Source organism: Dermacentor silvarum, chromosome 1 (genome assembly GCF_013339745.2).
Source record: "Dermacentor silvarum isolate Dsil-2018 chromosome 1, BIME_Dsil_1.4, whole genome shotgun sequence".
Taxonomy (NCBI): Eukaryota; Metazoa; Arthropoda; class Arachnida; order Ixodida; family Ixodidae; genus Dermacentor; species Dermacentor silvarum.
In genome coordinates, this window is record NC_051154.1 from 96,699,666 (window position 1) to 96,719,000 (window position 19,335).

At 40.5% G+C, this 19,335-nt stretch overlaps 1 protein-coding gene across 1 annotated transcript in view; it reads right to left on the minus strand.

Annotated features, from left to right (window-relative positions):
- The window catches only part of LOC119433088 (sulfhydryl oxidase 1-like), a 94,911-nt gene that overhangs the window by 24,728 nt on the left and 50,848 nt on the right, over nt 1-19,335 (minus strand). Inside the window, exon 10 of the mRNA XM_037700237.2 lies at nt 16,542-16,892. Coding sequence (XP_037556165.1) covers nt 16,542-16,892 — 351 coding nt within the window. The remainder of the gene's footprint in view (nt 1-16,541; nt 16,893-19,335) is intronic.

Below are 19,335 nucleotides of genomic sequence, written 5' to 3' on the forward strand. Positions count from 1 at the left end.
GCTAGCTGTGCCAAGAATTAGTCGAACAAGGGTAGTGACCATCAGGCGCAGGGCCTCGGGGAAATGCATGCAGCAATACGGCAATACCTGCTTTCCTGCTTTTGCTCATGCCAGATCAACCAATTAATCATGATTAAATCATTAATTGAAATATTGGAGAGTTTGAATTGCCTGCAAAAGGCACTACGGGCAATAAAATGAACTCCAGTGCTTGTGGAAAGGATGCCTCAGTGCTACAGTTGACCTGCCGAGGGGGGGCTAGCCCCTCCTTAAAAAATGGAGGGGGAGCAGGTCCCCCTGGACCCCCCCCCCCCCCCTGACTGTTACATGCCATGTCACATGTAACCTGTGCCCATGGTCTGCTACATGGAAATGCAAGCTTTGAACTTTGTCTAGCTGGTGCAGAAGGTAACAGAAAGGAGTTGCATGCAGTGCAGCAGTAAAGCAAGTGACAAAGTAGTCTGTAGGTGTTGGCCGCAACCATTCATCACTGTCAACTATTACTTCACTCTGGAGAATGTACTATACATAGGAGGTATTTGCATCTAAAGGGCCTAACTATGATGTTTATGGCAACTATAGCAACCAGGCTACACTACCCTGAAACACTTCCGCATCCTTCATGCACCCACATCTTTCATGTACCAAGTCTGCAGAAACATTAGGTGTTCATAATAGAAAAGGTGGAAAGATAGGTTGTTACAGTCTACACAGCTGCCAAATCATCACTTGTAAGAAACATTACAAGGGTTGATCGCAACATTTGAGCTTTATTGTCATCAATAAAAGGTGGGGATGCTGACTGTTACAAGAAATAAGCAACAAAAACACAATAACTGCCTTCTTTAGCAACATTATTTCATGGAATTCTTAGTGGATTAGACCAACTGTCCTAGGCAGTCTGCCTTTTCTTTCTTTGGTTGAGAAACCTCTTCAAGCACATGTGACAAAACTCAGTTCTTAATTGGATTGAATGATAATCACAACAACAGAATAAATAAATATATAGAACTGTTAATATTGCATCTCTTTAAAAAGTACATTCTAAATTATCTGATATCAAATCTTTACACCAACCATTTCAGAACACTATGCAGGGCCAATCAGATTGGTAACATGCACTCAATGAGAAACAACCCTCACATTATGTACATGAACACCCATAAAATATGTACACATACTGCATATAATAAGATAAAAGGTCAACTTATTTACAGCAGGTTCAATTCCATTCTCCAAAAGGAGATACACAAATAGAACACGAACAGCCCCAAAATGGCCCCATGAAAGTAGACAGCTACACCAAGCACTAAGGTGGCTGGGCCCAATATGCAAAGTGTCACCTTCCTCCAGCATTCACGTGCATCAGGCTCAACAGCATACAAATATTGTTCATTAACTGCAAGCATAGCCTACTCCTTTCATTTTCATGAAACACTTCAGAGCCTTTTTAAGTCCAATGTACATCAATAAAACCTATAAAACATGTCCACTCATTATGTTGCTTATAAAAATATATCTGGACCTCTTCTGTGTAATTACACAGGTCACCTTTTTCTTTTGAGGCACCTACTGCACCCATTCAAACAACATAAACATCATTAAAACATCAGGACCTACACGTAAACTGCATAAGCTAGGATCATAACAGCCTTTAGAACTGGTTTGCTGGAGGCAGGTGCTTGAAACTAGTCACCCCTGCTTGCTACCAGCTACCGAAGTTCATGTCAGCGCAAACAAATGGCAGTACATTTACACACTTCACTACAACTCAATAAGCGAGATGCAAGCATGCATTGCAGTTTCCATGGCGCTGTGAATTGGTGCTTCGTATTCCATCATAACCACTTTCTTCATAATATGCAAGTTCCACATCTTTACCCTCCTAAATAATTAGTAAAAAGGAAGATTTTGTAAACTCAATTACATAATGTTTTTTCTGACACAGCCTACTTCGGCATTTATATAAGCTTTAAGTCATCTGACAAACCAACTTAATTTGTTGATTCATGAGTAGTCCATTAAACATTTAGGCAGCCAGAGTATTACTAGAAGTGACACTATAGCACAGATATCATTAGCAAAATTTTAGAAAATGGAAGTAATTAAAAACCCAGATAACTAAAGAATGTTCAATTTCTGCTATACATAATAACAGAACAAACAGCAGAATTAGTTGCACTTTACTCAATGATAGTATATGCTTTAAATCAGAACAATTGTCATTGAAGTCCAGTCTAAGCTATATAAATGCCCCTGCATAAAGCAATGACACCATCAACAGTGAAACACTGCAATAAACAAGTGATAGACAACACAAATCACAACTTAGGGATAGGCAGAGCTGAGGTCTCAGCTGGAAATCCTTACATATTCTCACATTCACCACAAGGTCTCTCTATTTAATAATAGAGCTAATAATAGAGCCACCACAGCTATTTAATAATAACTCAACCGCCATGCTTAAGTCTAAAATGCCGTGTTAAAGGGACTGTCTTCTTCTAGACTTGATAGGAGAAGCTGGAACTTTGACACACAATGCAACAGCTTGTGGAAGCGTAGGAAGAGAGGCAGCAAGGTCACAAGTCTTTCAGTTGCGCTACACGTCAAGCTGCCCCAATCATATACGAGAACCTCCTAGCCCCTATAAAAGTGCATTTCTCTATAAATACCAGATGTTAAGAAATGCTAGCCGTGTCTGAGACATGCATATACATTTACAGCAGAATGGAAACAAGGCCGCTATGTCAAGCTAATAAAGGAAACGAAACTTAATTTTAATGCTTGAAAACATCAAGACACCGTTTATATCAGCTCCTTAGTCTAAAATGTTGCCAATAATGCACTTCACAGACGTTTGAGGCAGCAACAAAATCTTTTAAGTGATCGGCTGAGGGGCAAGGAGGGGGCGGGCACATTGTTTATTTAATCCCACAGTGTAACGCATCAGTACTCTTCCCATTTGCTGCTGGCCACTAAAATGCACTATGCAAGTAAAGAAGAAAAAACAAGAAAAAACCTCCACTGGTGCACTATAGATAATTGTAATAATGGCATACCTTCTGGATTATTGCTGCTAGTAATTTTAATGTTGTTGAGCTGCCAATAAATAGATAATCAATAGAAAAAACATTACATAAAAGTCTAGTTACTGTTGCAAACAGGCTGCACTATAATAACAAAGATAAAAAATATGCTAGTATGTTCGCAGGAGAATCCCAGCAAGTTGAAATCCCTTAATCATAATTACTCCCTAAATGAAACTGTGCCATTGGGTTGGTTAGTTTTACATTCAGGAGTGTATTATAACTTCCATTATTGAAATATGGCCTTGTTCCTCCTCCTCCAGGTAAACTGAACAAGAAACAGAACCAAATGACTAACAGGACAATGTGACTACATTAGCAGTGCGCATTACTGTCCACACATCTTTTTTACGCCTTTTTTTTTTTTCTTACTTTTCACATTTTGAGCCTGGGAAGCAGTCCGCAAGGCTTTTCTTTGTTTCAGCAAAGTTTAGCCAACACTTGCAATGGCAATTCAACGGCACATGCAATATGCACTATTTGAAAAAGTCTGAACTCAGTAAAATTTTGAAAGTGGTTGCTTCACAAAAATGGGATTCAAAACTGACATTCACAATTAAGTGCTGCATACTAAAGGGAAGCCTGCGAGTGCTAGCAGCTGTGAGAGCTTAAGCCAACACTGAATTAGTTTTTATGTCTCAATAGGTAACTAAAGTTTGAGAGGTGGATAGCTGGAGCCTGCAAAAATGGTCATATCATTCTTATCAGTGCGAGTCCTTGGTTCGAATTATCCTTAGTTCGAATTAGGTAGATTTGTAATGAGCACTCACTGATATTAACAAAGTTGGAATGCTTGTGAAAACAGGCTTTCTTATTGGTTCTCATGCCTTCCCTCCCAAAAGAACTCCTGATAATCTAAACAATTACTCCATCTTCCCTTGAAGTTCTTTAATAAGATTCAAATGAGTCTTGAAATTCCACAAGGATTATGGTTGTTTGCATGCCATCCTCAGGAATGAAAATAAAATGTAACACTTTTATGTTGGTTTACACACTGATATAACTGAGGGTTATCTGTGCCAAAGCCCTAGTTTCTGCACTAAAAGCATGATGCCCCTTCTTTAGCAGACAGTCCTCTTAGCCCAAAGCAGCAAACATTTTCACAACGCTAAAGCACAAAGTACAGGATAAGACAACAAACAAAAGTAAGAACATAGTTGAGTGTCAAAGGGTGGGGTGAACATTAAAGTACTGTGAATAAGCAGGACAAACACCAAACGCAAAGAATAAGCCCAGCCTTTACACGTAATAACCTATCACTTCTATTTTATGCGCAACTGGGTAACTAATTCATTTTATCTGCTTCATCACACTGCCAATGCTTTTTGTCACGTTAGCCCAACCATTTTGACTACAGCTGTATTGAGAAAGAAAGCTGAGGACATTGTTTTGGGCACACCGTAGGAATAATGTAGCCTGCTCTGGTAGTTAATGAATCTGCAGTACCAGATAGCATGCTTCTATGACTACTCATCTCGTGAAACTTGAACACATGTCATTGGCATTCCTGGAATAAAATGTCTGCCCTCTCCTCCACAGTACAATGTGGCTGTACACAATTAGAGCTGCACACCAGGTTTCCCTAGTGCCACCAGGATTCACTTTTTTGTTATTTGACGGAAAGTCTTACGTACACTTGCTAAGTTCATTAGCGTCAGTCCTAAACATGAAATAAGGTAGGTTCTAGAGTACTGCAGCATAAGGGAGTGAACTGGTTTCAGTTTCGTGGAACAAGATAAATAAGAAAAGCCAGCCTGCATCATGTTGCTCATATCATCCTGCTAAATATAGGAAAAATGGACTGCACAAATGCCAAACATATTGCAATTATGAATTAAAGGTGATACTTGCCCCATTTAGTTCAGACATGGTAGCATGAATAAGAAAACTTTGTAAGATATACACGCATACCCAGCCTCAGGGCATAGAACAAGCAAGGATTGAAGGAAAACATCGGAATGTATCTTAACATGAAGCCGAAGTATACACTAAGGCCTGGTACCACAGAGCAGTCAAGCCTGTCAAAGCAAGCACAGCTGACATGCAAGATCCATTGGCATAAGCATTCAGTGAAGAATGAATTATTTAATCTAGAAAACTATAAATCAACGTAAAAATGGCAAAACATCATGATGTTTGGCTGCTTATTCAAAAGTTAAAAACCAGAGCAAAAATACTCTTAAAAATAAACTGACAAATTCTGAACAGGAATAAGTGCTACCCTATCCGAACCATTTTTTTTTTTTGCTTAATAATAAACCTGCAACATTATCTCTAAACTGTTCAGAAATTGCGAGCCTGTGGGGGAAATGGAATTCATTTTACATTTGTTGGCCACATATCTAGGTGTTTCCCAAGATGAACCTAAGGGTGATGTAAAAATGTATCTGCCACATAAGCCCCGTATTTTCCGGTGTATAAGTCACGTTTTTTTTTCATAATTTTTTGTTCGTGCATCTTACAGAACATGGCGCGACTTATATGTGTTTTCTTCGTATTGTTTTTTTTTTCCCAAAAAAACTGCTGTCAAAATCGGATTGGATGCGATGGCCACACGAAGTGTGATGGGTTCACCTCCTTTGGCAGTTACTACGGGTTGTGTGCACGCTATGGAGGTACCAGGTTCTTCTCATGATCGGGTTGCCGAGTGCCGTGCGAGAAGGACGGAGCAGCAACGCAAGCGGTGGCAGGCTGACCGCGAGTCGACCGACCCCGAAGTAACCTCATCTGCAGATCACTTTCAAGATACGGCGCATGCTGCTGTGCAAGCTACACAGTTGCTACCAGAGTACAAGCCACCTCCTCCCTCCCGCACCGCTGCCCGTTTACCTCCCTGGTGCGCAATCTGTCTCACCGTCGCACACTTTCACTCGCACATACAGCATACGGCGCGCAATGTCAATGCTATCACCCTTGCACATTATACGGAACGTGGCGGCGACCACGACAGCAGATATGCACCTGGAGTGTCCATATCATTGCTATCGCAATTATATAGGAATGGCACCCATACGCCTGTGCGTGACCCGCGTTCACGAAGTTAAACGTCACTATAATTTTTTTAATTGCTTACCGAATGAACAGGTGCGTCTTATACACCAGTGTGACTTTTTTTTTCTTTTTTCTTTTTCGGAAAAACTACCATTCTGAGGGGGGTGCGACTTATACAAAGGTGCGACTTATAGACCGGAAAATATGGGTACAGAAATATCACAGCCAAAACACATTTATAACTGTTTTCATGAATGTGAAATGAGACAAATGTGCTTGCTTATGCCAAGAAAGGTAAAAAAAAAAGAATTAATGACTAGGAAAACTTCAAAGTTCTACTGCAGTGCCACACCATATGGCAAACATTTAAAGAACAGTTAGATGTTGCTTAATGACGGCATATGCATTGCAATCCAGAAGCGAGGTTTTATTATTTCTACAGATATTAGGTAGTTGGCTTTCATTGGCCACAAGGTGCTTCACAATCTCAAAGCCTCAACAAGCAATCACTGGATCAACTGATAAATGCCAATTTTCCTACTTTCCTTATGCAGGCGCAATTTAAGCGTAACTGAACAAGCAAATCTGGAGCTGAATCGGAAAATTGTTCTAATTTACCACCTGCTTTATATTCACTTGCTGCTAATTGAGACACCCAGAAGAAAATATCCCAAGTGGGCCAAATGAATATCTTCCAGATTTCTTTATTTGCAAAAAATTCATATATTCACAAGAGGATAGCGACAGAAATTGGACAACATGTGAAGGGCGATTATTTTGTTACCTGACAACCGCATGAGGAACACAATGTTGATATGCCACAGAAGTAGGCTTGCTGGTAAATTTATAACCAGAAAGTGTGCACTGAAAGCCACTTAACAAAAATGAAGCATGTGAAATTGCAAACCTCAGGCTTCAGTGTCCTACTGAAATGTCTAGATGTCATATATACCTAGGTATAAGATTGAAAAAGCTGGATTAGAGGGTAAGAGTTCTATGACTATCTTCACATTTTGGTGCATTTGTCATACTCGTACACCTAGCAGCAGTATGCTTAACCATAATTTTGGCTTTAAGAGAGCCCATTAAGTTTTGCTTAGGACATACATCTATCATAAATAAAAATTCAAATATCAGCTAGATTGAGCACAGCAATCCTGTTTGGCAGAAACCATTTACTTGGCGTAGCTTTCGAAGATCACCGCATTTCAGCAAATATATTTGGCAACAATGATATTTTTACAAAAGGCCCACTGAACATTTGAATGCATCAGCGTTTGGATAAACTTTGACAGGTACACAAAAATTTGCATAATCCCAATTTCACGATACATTTACGCAACAATTTTCAGTTGCATAAACTTTGCATACCGCATGGTCTGTATAAGAACACGTGAGCAAATATTTTGAAGTTAAAATACAATCAGTGGTGGTAGGCCACACTTGTTACAGAATTACTTGATCAGGCTGTGGCGGATCTCAAATTTATGCAGTAAATGTGAACTGAGCCTTTAGCGCACAGAAAACTCCCAACAGACATGCCAGTTGAAACATGTTTATAGTATCACACTCTTTTAATGGAACAGTAAAGAGTACATTTCTTTATAAATAAAGCTATAGAAGAAAATCTGCTTTGAAAACCAAAACAATGCATGGTGTGTTTCAGCTTACCATGGCCTATAAGTTGACAACTTTGTGCATACCATAGCAGCAGCACTACGCATACACAAGAAATGAGCATGAAATGAGTCTCATGACCAGAGCTATACGCAAGAGCTATATGCAAGAGCAAGAGCTATACGCAGCATTCAGTTTTTTCAACAAAACCAGCACCACAATCCCTTTGCAGCTTCTTCTAGCTAGCAGAGTAAATCTTTCAGCAACACGTCACAGTTTCACATTACAAACTTTGACCACTTATCTTGAGGTATGAACACTCATGTTCACATCAGTACTCATTAAGTATCAGCCTTAAGCACATTTTGTAAAATGTACCTACCACTTGCGTTTCTTAAATGAAACGGGCCTTTAGAACAACAGCAGAACTGCTAGAAATTAATATGTGATGACACATAGCCACACCACATTGACATGAATGATTTAAAAGCAACGTGGCCAGTTCCAGCTTCTTATAAGTAGATTTGGGCTTGTTTCGATTGAGTCACTGGTATGATTCTCCATTTACTTGCCGCAGTTTCATTAGAATTGGGTTTGTTTATGCTTCTAGAGTATAGTAATATAATTTTCCCATTTTTTCCCTTGGCAAGTTTTTTGCTTGCTACAATTTTGAGGTAGCCAGAAATGGCACACTCATTCAGATGCACATCTCATCGCAGACAGGAAAAGCAGCGTAAAAGCTGCGACGTCCATCACTTATAGTAATATTCTAGAAGTGATAAGTACATACAGTTAAAATGACAGTACAGTTAAAATAAACTGGATTTTTAATAGGCTATTTGAAGTACTGCACTTGTTGAGGGCAACTTTTTTGGAGAAGTTGCACTCCTTCTTTGGGCTTCTTATAAATGGCTGCCTACCTTTCTCTAATTCATCTGGTCACCGCAGACCACAACAGCCTTAAACCACACCCCGTTCAGAAGTTTGTTCTCAGCTGGCAATTCCGAGGCACAGTAAGACATTCGGCAGAGTTTTTTCAACAAGGTGCAGCAGCTGATGATGAGGCACTTCAAGCAATAAAATTTAGCTTCATGCTCTCTCCTGCATGCTATCCTTAGAAACTATCTGTCAGTCTATTTTCAATACCAATGCAAAGGGCATACTTAATTTTCTACTTGCCCTGATTTGACATCCGAGCTATAAGTGAGTCAATAGGTTAGTGAGGCTTTGAGAAAATGGTATGTGGTATGTCAACACATGCTAGGCAGAAGAAGACACAATATGTTGTACTACTCAGATCTGTTATAGCCAAGGCATGCCCAATGTCCAGTTTTCCATGCATTAGCAGGGGAGTAGTTTTGACTAGCTTAGATATTCGTGGGTATTCTTTTGCACTTATGCATTCCTGGTGACGCAAATGTGATGTCAAAATGAGTCTACTGGCTCTGCAAAGCTCTCAAGAGTACCAGTTACAAGTACAATGGCATTCATTTAGCAAGAGGACACAACACTTAGCAGCTAAATCTCCTGAGGTGCCCACTTTGCAGAATACTCACTGGCAGTGACATCACAATGCAGATGTTTGAGCTGCTGCGCTACCAATTCTGAAAGGCCCATCTTGAGCATGCAACATAAGATTCTTAATCTGAACACTGTTTCTCCAGAAGCAGAGCATCGCCATTGTTGGTTCATTAGTTTAGTTGCCCGCTATCAGACACTCTGCATGGGGTGGATACCAGCATTACACGAATATTTTAATTTCAAATTCAAATCGAATACTGATTGATCAATAATTTGATTAAACTCTTGAATACACCATATTTATACCACAAATAATTAAAAATTTGATTAAATTGTGTGATGTTTACAAGCCAAAACCATGACATGGTTATGAGGCATGCCATAGTGGGGGCCTCCAGATAAATTCTGACCACCTGGGGTTCTTTAACGTGCACCTAAATCTAAGTAAATGAGCATTTCTGCATTTTGTCCCCATCAAAATGCAGCCGCCACAGCCGGGATCAAACCAGCGACGTCTACTTGAACAGTGTAACGCCATAGCCACTAAGCTACTGTGGCGGATCTCACAAATAATTCGGACTACTCAATAGTTAACCGCATTAAATGGCCTTCACAGTTCATATACGGTAACATCACACATCTTTAAAGTCACAGCCGGTGACAGCAGTACAACACATTTATGAATCTCATCAAACTTCTTTTTCTTTTAACATAACTCATGACATCATACTGTGCCATCAATGCTGGTACTGCCCACACAGCATGCACATGCAGAGTTCTTGCGCGTCTCTCAGCACTGAGAAGCATTCCGATGTAAAAAAGCAGCAACTAGCTGTCATTCAAGCAGCAAATTAAGGTGTTCTTCCAGAATCCATAGAAGTGCTAGGCCTAAATGCACATGCTGCTTAGGCACAAAGCATCTCGCACGGCTTGAGCTGAAAAGACGTGCACACACATGATGCAGCATGCTGATCAGCCTTTTCAATCGTGACTATGGTTCTCGGCTGTATAGAGGCATGACCAATGCTTTTTGCCGAGTCAAAAATTGGCAACAAGAGAATACATCAGCTAGCTTACAAGTTTCCTCAGGTGGGTGTGCACATGATTTGCTTGCAAAAATGTGCAGTGCGGGTCAGATTGTGGGTTTTGTCTGATAGTGCTTCCAGCATTCCATGTCGTACACCATTATGTTAATTGCATCATGCAAATACCACCACAGAAAAAAAAAGTTCTTATATGACAATTTGACATTTTTTTATATTGTAGCTTGCTGTTTTCTGCTAAATAAACTTTTAGAACTGTACATTGTGTTATCCGTACAGAGACAACGAGCAAGTGAAGTCTTATAAGCACTAGCCTTCCTCATTCTGTTTTATGTCAAAGCTATCTCTTTTAGTATTTCATGTGCTACTATCTTTGCATCCTTATTAGCAGTCTTTAGTTCTTGTTTTCGCTCTGATTTACTTCTTCCAACCACTCAAAGGCCATCTAAATGCCTGGATGTCAAGATTATGATAAAAAATGTGTGTTTCTTTAAGAAATGCATTCAATATCTACACGAATTTGGCTTTTCAACTAAACAGAAGTGGGCACTATTCAGCCTATTCGCTGCGTGCAGCAATCCACATCCACCTAGAGTTGCCAATCGTCCCTAATTTAGCGGGACAGTCCCGACTTTTGAGTAAGTGTCCTGTGTCCCAACTTGACCCAGTCGGGAAGGTCAAATGTTCCAACCTTTGCTTTATTTTTTCTACTAGATAACGATAAATAGACCAGATTTCATTTTTATAATGCCTGACAGCTTGCTCACACATTCTTCTTTTTTACGTTCTGTTGCACTGTCATAAACATAGAGGCAGTTTTGTTTTTATTGTGGTCCTAGTTCTGTAGCAGGCCCTGACCGTTCACAGTACCTCTATCCGTATTGGTAGCCATGTTAGTTAGGCAAACACACATGTGCTGCACCTCTTTGTTGTAAATCGCGACACCGGTAGGATTAAAAAAAAAAAAATTCGTCAACTTTGTTGCATGTACAGACTGGCAGCTCTTAGCACTGAAAGGGTCGATGTTTTCAGCCGAGCATATCGCCGAGCATATCGATGTGTATAGGTATAACTGTAATTTAATTGTAATATATGTAATATGTAGTTCTTTACACATCAATAAGAGGAAAAAAATACATGTTGACACTGAGCTAGGAAAAAATTTCAATTAAATAATATTTCGAGATAAAAGAGCTCGAGTTAACGAGTTCATTTAACGAGTTCATTTAATAGAGTTCATTTAATAGAGTTCAACCTGACCATGTTAAAAGGCCAAAAGGAACCTGCAACACAATTGGCCCTGCCAGAAGTAGTGACTATGCTTGGACAAGCATAAAAAGCTGGTGCCTGGACAAGAAAGCAAGGATTGGGCTAATACAAACGTAAATAGACAACATGCTAACTTGCAACTAAAGTTTTATTATAATGAATAAGTAATATATAAAATCTTGGAAAGCATACAACAATAAAGCTCACAAAAAGGAGGGGGAGGAGGGGAGGGGAACCACATGGCGGTAAAACTATAATACCACCACAATTCAAGGAACTTGAACTGTTTTAATGTATTCATTTTAACAAACACATGCCGAGTTTTCCTTGAATAGTGGTGGTGTTACAATTCTGCCTACTTGTGTTTTTTTTTTTCTTTTTGCCCGCTTTTCATGGTTGCATAAAAGAGTGCACCAATTATCATAGGAACTTACTGTGCGAATGAAACAAAGGGACACCACAGAAACAGACACATAAAAACAGGAAGTGCAGACTACCAACTGATTTTATTCAAGTGATAAAACATCCTTATATATTTGTTTAACTTGCAGAGTGCATGTGCTGACAACAAATGGCAACTATACGGAATTGAAATGTATACATAATATTTTATCAACATCTTACATAGCTTCTGGGAAAAATATGAAACCGAACAGCGATATAGTAGTGTTGCTCACACAAGCATTTACACCCTTTCCCTAATACTAAAATAAACTTACAAAACTTCGTGTGCATAAATGTCACTGCTTTTTCCTAAGATTGAAATCTTGTGAAACTGTGGTGCACACTTACAGGTCAGGTCACACACTGAGCAAGCAAATTGGCCCTTTCAATGTTTTTGCCAGTCAGCTCACGTTCCCATGCACACTAATTTACATGGTGTCCTTTCCTATTCGTACAGCAATTTCCTATGACAACAATGAGTCAACTAGCCCCATGAGACGTTCTTCTAAATTGTGCACTCATTCCATTAAAAATTTCAATTCAGAGTATGTGGTCATGCGTTCTGGTTTTCTTCCTTTCTTTTTTTTTTTCTTTTTTTTTTTCAAATGCCAGTAAAAATGCTCAAAGGTGTTATTCAGATGTTTTCTTCCTGCAAGAACCTATATGTTGAACTAAGTTTAAGTATAAACTTGGAGGTAAAGAAGGCATGTTTGGGGTAATGTGTGGGCCCCGTTTAATCTTGAACAGGGGTTTGGAGAAAATCACTTCACACTCATATTTTTCCTGCTTTTTACAGGCATTAAACTAGTGCACAGAAGGTTTATAAGGTGTCCTGGGAGAACTAAATGTAGAAGCTCATAATATTAATGACGTCTCAAAACAAAAGAAGTGTGATTTATTAAGCCAACATTTCAGTGTCAACTCGAGGCTGTGTATATAATTAAAGCTACTAAAACTTCATGCTTGTTAAATCGATGTTACAAAAAAAAAAAAAAAGCCCTGCTTTTAATGCTCTTTGGAAGCAAATGGGGTAGGCACTTTTTCTTTAAGTACAAGTAAGTTGATTGATTGTTTCTGCATGTTACAAGAAAAGTATCCTACATCTAATCCAACATTAATGTTATTTTTTTTTTTTTTTTGCAATCACTCAGCAATATTCACTTCAAATCAAACTGAAATTTCACTCCATATTGCACACAACCAGGAAATATATTACATATAGATCAGAAGGAACACAGATAATTTTGTTTGCTGCGCCCACTTATCAGGGCCAGGGACATTTAAAGAAGTGTGATAAACAATCCTTCTTAACAGCAGCTCACGACCTTCTCCAATGTCGGCCAATTCTGACACATTGCCAGTGAACACTTATGTAGTAGTGCTAGTAGCCTCACTAAAAATGAAAGAAGGAAAAATAGGACAAAAAAAATTCTAAAAAAATGATATGAATATGATATGAATGAGTGAATATATACAGTATACCTATATACAGTGGGTCTTTCTTATATATATATATATATATATATATATATATATATATATATATATATACAGAAATTTTAAATATTGCCTGTGTCAGATAGCATAATTTTAGTCATTAAGCTGGATTACTCAAAGAGGCGGACATTACTTCCACAAGAAATCAAAATACATAACTGACTAATTGATGAAATTAACTCATTAACATTATAATTAATCACTTTACAGCACATATTATTGCAATTTACAAATTGTAGCCAGTGAGTTTGCAAGGCTTATCCACTTGGAACAAATTTTCAGGAAGACACCAATCTTGAGATATTCATTCCCAAAGTGTGCGACAAAATACATGGGTATCCCATTTATCTTTGGGCTTCAATGCATAAAACGACGCTGTGTTAAAAAAGTGAGTGGTACAACAGTGCGTTTTCACAGCAAGTTTGATTGCGCATATCTCGAAATCCGTGGGATCTTTAGAAGTTAGAAGATCCTTGGCAATTAACTATACCGCCAAACAGATGCTGCCAAAATTTGACATCATGGGGGGCAGAAGCAGGAATTCCAAAGTGGTGTCGCCCCCCCAAGCCTCTGTTAATGAAAAAAAACTGATTCATTTTAAATTTCAGAGCTGTAATCTACAAACCTCGCTTAATTTTACATATCTCTTAACTGTCCACTCAAGGTAACAAAGGTAATGGCACAAGCATTTCTTTAAAGGATGTGCACCGCTGTGTATAATGTATAGCAATCAGTGAAAGCAATTCAGAAAAATACAATATCAATTCTGCACATATATGTAAATCACAGCTGAGGGGTTCAAGCTTTGTATAAATGTAATGTTTAACTTTAAAGGGCTCCTCACCAGCTTCAAGCATAGCAAACAGACAAGCACAGTGCATAAATCATGCAGTGAAAACAGCTGAAAATTCCAAAAGTCCACACACCCTTCTTCTTGGAGGAGCCATCATTTCTATCAGCAGCAACATTATAGACAGTTGCCTCAGCTTCACATGAGCTGCTTGCAGTGCACAAATAGCCACCAGCAGAGCAAACTTGGGAATTCAAGTGAAAATCAGCATTAGTAAGTGAACAGGTGGACTAGAATGTAAACATGACTAACATGAGTGTTCATTTTTGTCATGTTTACGTCCTAGTCCATCTGTTCACTTGCTAATGCTGCATTTCACTTGAATCCCCAAGTTTGCACTGCTGGTGGCTCTCACTAAAACAAATCATCAACTAGCCCAATCAGTCACCCTTCCATTAAATACAGAGCATGCAAACATACTGTTGCAAATGTGATGAAAAAAAAAAAAGAATTGGGGCTTATGACGTAAACGTGACATAGCTTCTCGGCTTCGATATTAGAGAATCCAGGAGAGGAATATCGCTTGCAAGTGCAGTTCAAGGTACTGACAGGAGAGAGCCTGTGCTTCACAGTGGCTAGCTCACCGCCTCAAAACATTGCCTCACCTTTCATTTGCTTCTTTCTCTGCTATTACAAAGCCATTTTTACCTTGCGGTAACATTCCCTGGACAGCACTTTACCACTTCCACCATATATAACCAAAATTCCAGTGAAACCTGGTGATGGGCCCTTTAAATTACACTCAGAACTTTGATTTGATGCACAATATTTCTTTGTTTAAGACACTCACCCTTTGTATGTGCAGCTTATTTGTTTCCAGCAGAGGAAGTCAGAATGCTACATATTACATTAAATAAAAATACCTTTACAACAATTTGTCTGCTGTTCCTGTTGTAAGGATGCAATTCCCTTGTTCAGATGGGGGAAATTACATTTACATCGAGCTTGGTCAACCAGATAAGGACAAAATATGAAACCAACTGAAGTAATGCAGAGCTTTCCATTGAATATGCCTTTGAAACCATAGATAGCCTAATTAGGCACCTGTACTATAAAGCTTAACTAAGGAATAAGGTGTATGCGAAAAAGAGAAAAGGATACCGTATACACTGGTGTAAGGGCTGCATTTTTTCCCCCACAATTTTGATGAGGTGCGGCCCTTACACGTGACTAAAGCTTTTGGTCTACGCCGGCGACTTGTGCACATCCTGGATCTCCAATTGTACTACTGCAGCAGAGATCAACATGCAGCTCACGCCATCTAGTAGCGGCATGCGGAAGTACACAGCGTGCGAAAATTCGCCAATGCAAGCGCACGGCATCGGGGCACCGAACGTGATTGCTTCTCCGCTGAAAATTTATTTTTTCTTCAAAATTTTGGGCTGCCAAGTTGGAGGTGCGGGCTTACATGGGTGCGGCCCTTACACGAGTCTATACGGTAGTTGTTCTGTAATGCATCAATGATAAGGCTTGGGGAAGGCAATCACTGCAGGATTATACAAAAAGTATGTATGCCATGCTCTTCTGCAGTCTTGATCAGACAAAATAATGCCTTATGCAAAAGTACAGCGAGGCTAAAAACACAGAAGACTGTAGAAGGATGGTGCAGATTACACATAAGACATAAGTTGCAATGACAATAACAATGAGAAGAATTGACTAAGGTGCCTGCTGTAAACCAATGTGAGGTGATTATGCACTGGAAAGGACTTCCAGAATAATTACCGAAAATTATTTCTTTTATGTAAAAGTTGCGTTTTACTCTAAGAGGACAGAGGAGCTCAACATTTTTTTATGCACAAGTGTTTGAGCAGTATATCACAGTGTGGAAGTATAGGCAATGTGTTTTCACAGGCTTACATTAGACTGCACGTAGTTCGTATTTGTTTAAGAGCAAAAATGACAAATACCCTTAAGTATGCATATTTAAGCACTTAAGTCCATTAAAAGAAAGTGGATGCCTTCTCTACACGCTTTGGGCCAAGACTTTGGGTTGTTGACATTCTGAATTCTGGTGTACCAAAAAAAAAAAGGGCTTTCAGATGCATCCTGTAGTAAAAAACTAAGCTAGTCGCGCAGCATATGAAGAGTACTGCGTAGGCAGCTTGTGCCACCTGTGTAGTGCTTTCCAGAGAGCCAGGCAGAGCCTACGCCTTGCACAGACGGTGACTATCAGCACAAGCAGAAGCAGCCCCAGGACCAACGGAACCAAGGGAGACCTACCGACAGACACTAGGCCATCAGGTGCGTAGAAGTGCAGTAGGAAGCTGAATGAGTGCTGCTCGTTCCACCGGGTGCCCTCGTGGCAGTCGCTGCACAGTGTAGGTGGAGGAAAGGGCTGCTTAGGGTGCAGCGGGTCCTCCGAGATGTCCCCAGCCAGCCGTGCGTTGACTTTGTTGTGTGCTCGCCAGAGCCAGAGCACAGCATCCCGCGACGTTTGAACCTCGGAGTCCAAATCCTTTGCCATGGTGCTGAAGTGGACAGCACAGTAGCGGCAGGAGAAAAAATAGGTCACATAGCCCCTGACAGCCTGGAGGACATCAGCACCGGATGCGTCTCTTCCAAGTGGGTATCCTGCATCGCAGAGCCAAAAGGCATCAACGGCAGCAGCCACAACATGAATGTGAACCTAAATTGTTTTAATATGTACGTAAAAGGCCATGACCAACTACCATACATTCTCTTGTAGGGACAGCACATCTTTTTTCTTTAATTTTGGTCTAAAGTGCAGCCCATACACAAATAAAAAGCAAATAACTGTTCCTCTGAGAAACAAATACGTGATGACTTTGGGAAGCCTTTGTTTTAGCATAATGCTACTCATTCATCATCAATGCATGCAAGCATGAAGCTGGAGCCACTGGAATCTGGTTTACCAGAGCAAACTGTTAAAAAGTGAAACTGTCCTTGGATGTGGCCTCAGACTTTTCACTATATGGGTTGCACGACGAAAATTAATTGGGGTTTTCATGCAAAATGTGAATGAAATGTCATGATCAAGAATGCCTGCTTATATTTGAGGAGGTGCAAGTGCGCCAAAAAGTCCCTGAACAAATGTACATATGAAGCACAGAAAGTCTCTGAGCAGTGCGTACAACCTCAGGGTTGTGTGCAGCGGCAGGCACTGCTTGCAAAGGGAGGTGTTGCTTCAACACATACACACAGGGCCTGATGATTGGGCCTGTGTGAAAGCGCAACGAAAAGCAACATAAACAGCAATGGAAGAAGCCGTGGGACACCAGGATAGGACATTTATGAAGATACCACCACTTAATCGACAAGCTTCCCTCTAACAAACTTTTAGGTGTTAGAACCAATGAACCAACCTAAGAGCAGTTGATACGCCGTGCAATATGTCGCCATGTGCTACGTCAACACCATGCTGAGAAAGTGTGGCCATGGATGACGAGGTGCATGCTTATGCTAGGCAGGTGTGGCTAATGCACCGACGACCTTTGAAATAAAAATTTTTTTAGATGCGAAGCAGCTTATGGTCGGGGCTATGTCACTCCCTCCCTTCATCCGCCGTGCGGCGTCCACACCCGCACTGCGCATGCGCATCCTCATCCTCCTCCTTTCCTCATATGTATATGTATAGTATATGTACGCCAAGCTCCGGCTTCAGGAAGCCAGAACCGGAATCCGGCTTCTGCTTCCGGTTCCACTTCCGGTTCCGCTTCCGGAAGCCAGCTTCCGGCTTCCGGAGAACGCTTCCGGCGTTTTGCCCGAATGATCCCCCGGTGCTTCGCCCACTCATCATCATTCACTTCGTCCTCTCATTCTCCTCCTGCAACGCTGCGATCAGTGTCACGGACAGCGCCAGCGTCAACGCCAGTGTCAGTGCCGTGGACAGTGCCACGGAGAAGAGGGCTCGAGCCGCTGCCACGAAACGGCAGCGGCGACAGGCCAATCTGAAAACTAATGGGAACATGAGTCGACCCCATGGCTGCTTCGCATACTAGTCAGGGTTCCCCTACGGGAAGATGGTGCAAATTTTTTTCTGAAACATTTCGACAAAAATTTAGGGGTGTGTTATTAACTTTCACTGAAATACCACATGAATGTTTTACATTCCTTCTCTATCAGAATTCCAGAACTGCTGAGTCAGCACAGTAAGTGAAGTTAACAAAGTATATTTAACAACTTTGTAAAGGACAGCACCACGCTCCTTAAAGGACAACTGCAAATTTTGGCTAAATGTTTTATAAATGCAAAGTATATACCACTGAACCAATCTTGGCAAAACTGCACAGCTGGTAATTGTACAGCTTTTTTGTTAGCTGCCTTTAAATGACACCTAAGCAGACGATGCATGCACCTGGTGGTGTCGCTGCGACGCAAGTGCCAGCACACCGCGTCCGAGATTTTTCAGTGCACCACAGGCTGCCGTGGGCCTGAAGAACCAATGAGACCAATCAGAGCACGTGGTAGTCTGAGTGTCTCACACAGGGAGACGGCTCGTCACGTCACCCCACAGCAGCCACGGTAGCTACGCTACGCAGCAGTGTGGCCTCCGAGATTGCGAAGGCCATGCCAAGAAGCCATCTGGTACGTCCTGCATCACTTCCGGTGAGCGTAATGCAGTGTTTTTTTTTTTTTTTTTTTTTTTTTTTTTTGTAGTTTCAGTACCAAGAACGGCTATTTTGGGGAGCTTCTTGTGACGCTCCCGCTCATATTTAAAACATCAAGTTTTTCCCGGAGGCTCCGCTATATCTACAATATCTTAAGCTAGGCATTTTATGTGGTCCAAAATTTTATTGCAGTTGGCCTTTAAAGGGCAACTCCAGTAATCTTCTGAACAAGTCAAGTAAGAGATTGCTTTGGATATTTCTATGCTTCTTGCAAAGCGTTTTTATGCACAGCACTGTATATAGTCTTGGAATGAACCAACCAGCAACTAGCACAAATCAAAGTTTTATTTCCCGCTTCTCCTTGTCCTTATCCACATTCAACATGGGACAAGCATCCATCCCTGCCTTAATCATTTAATTCTTAAAGGAGAACTGACATGACATTT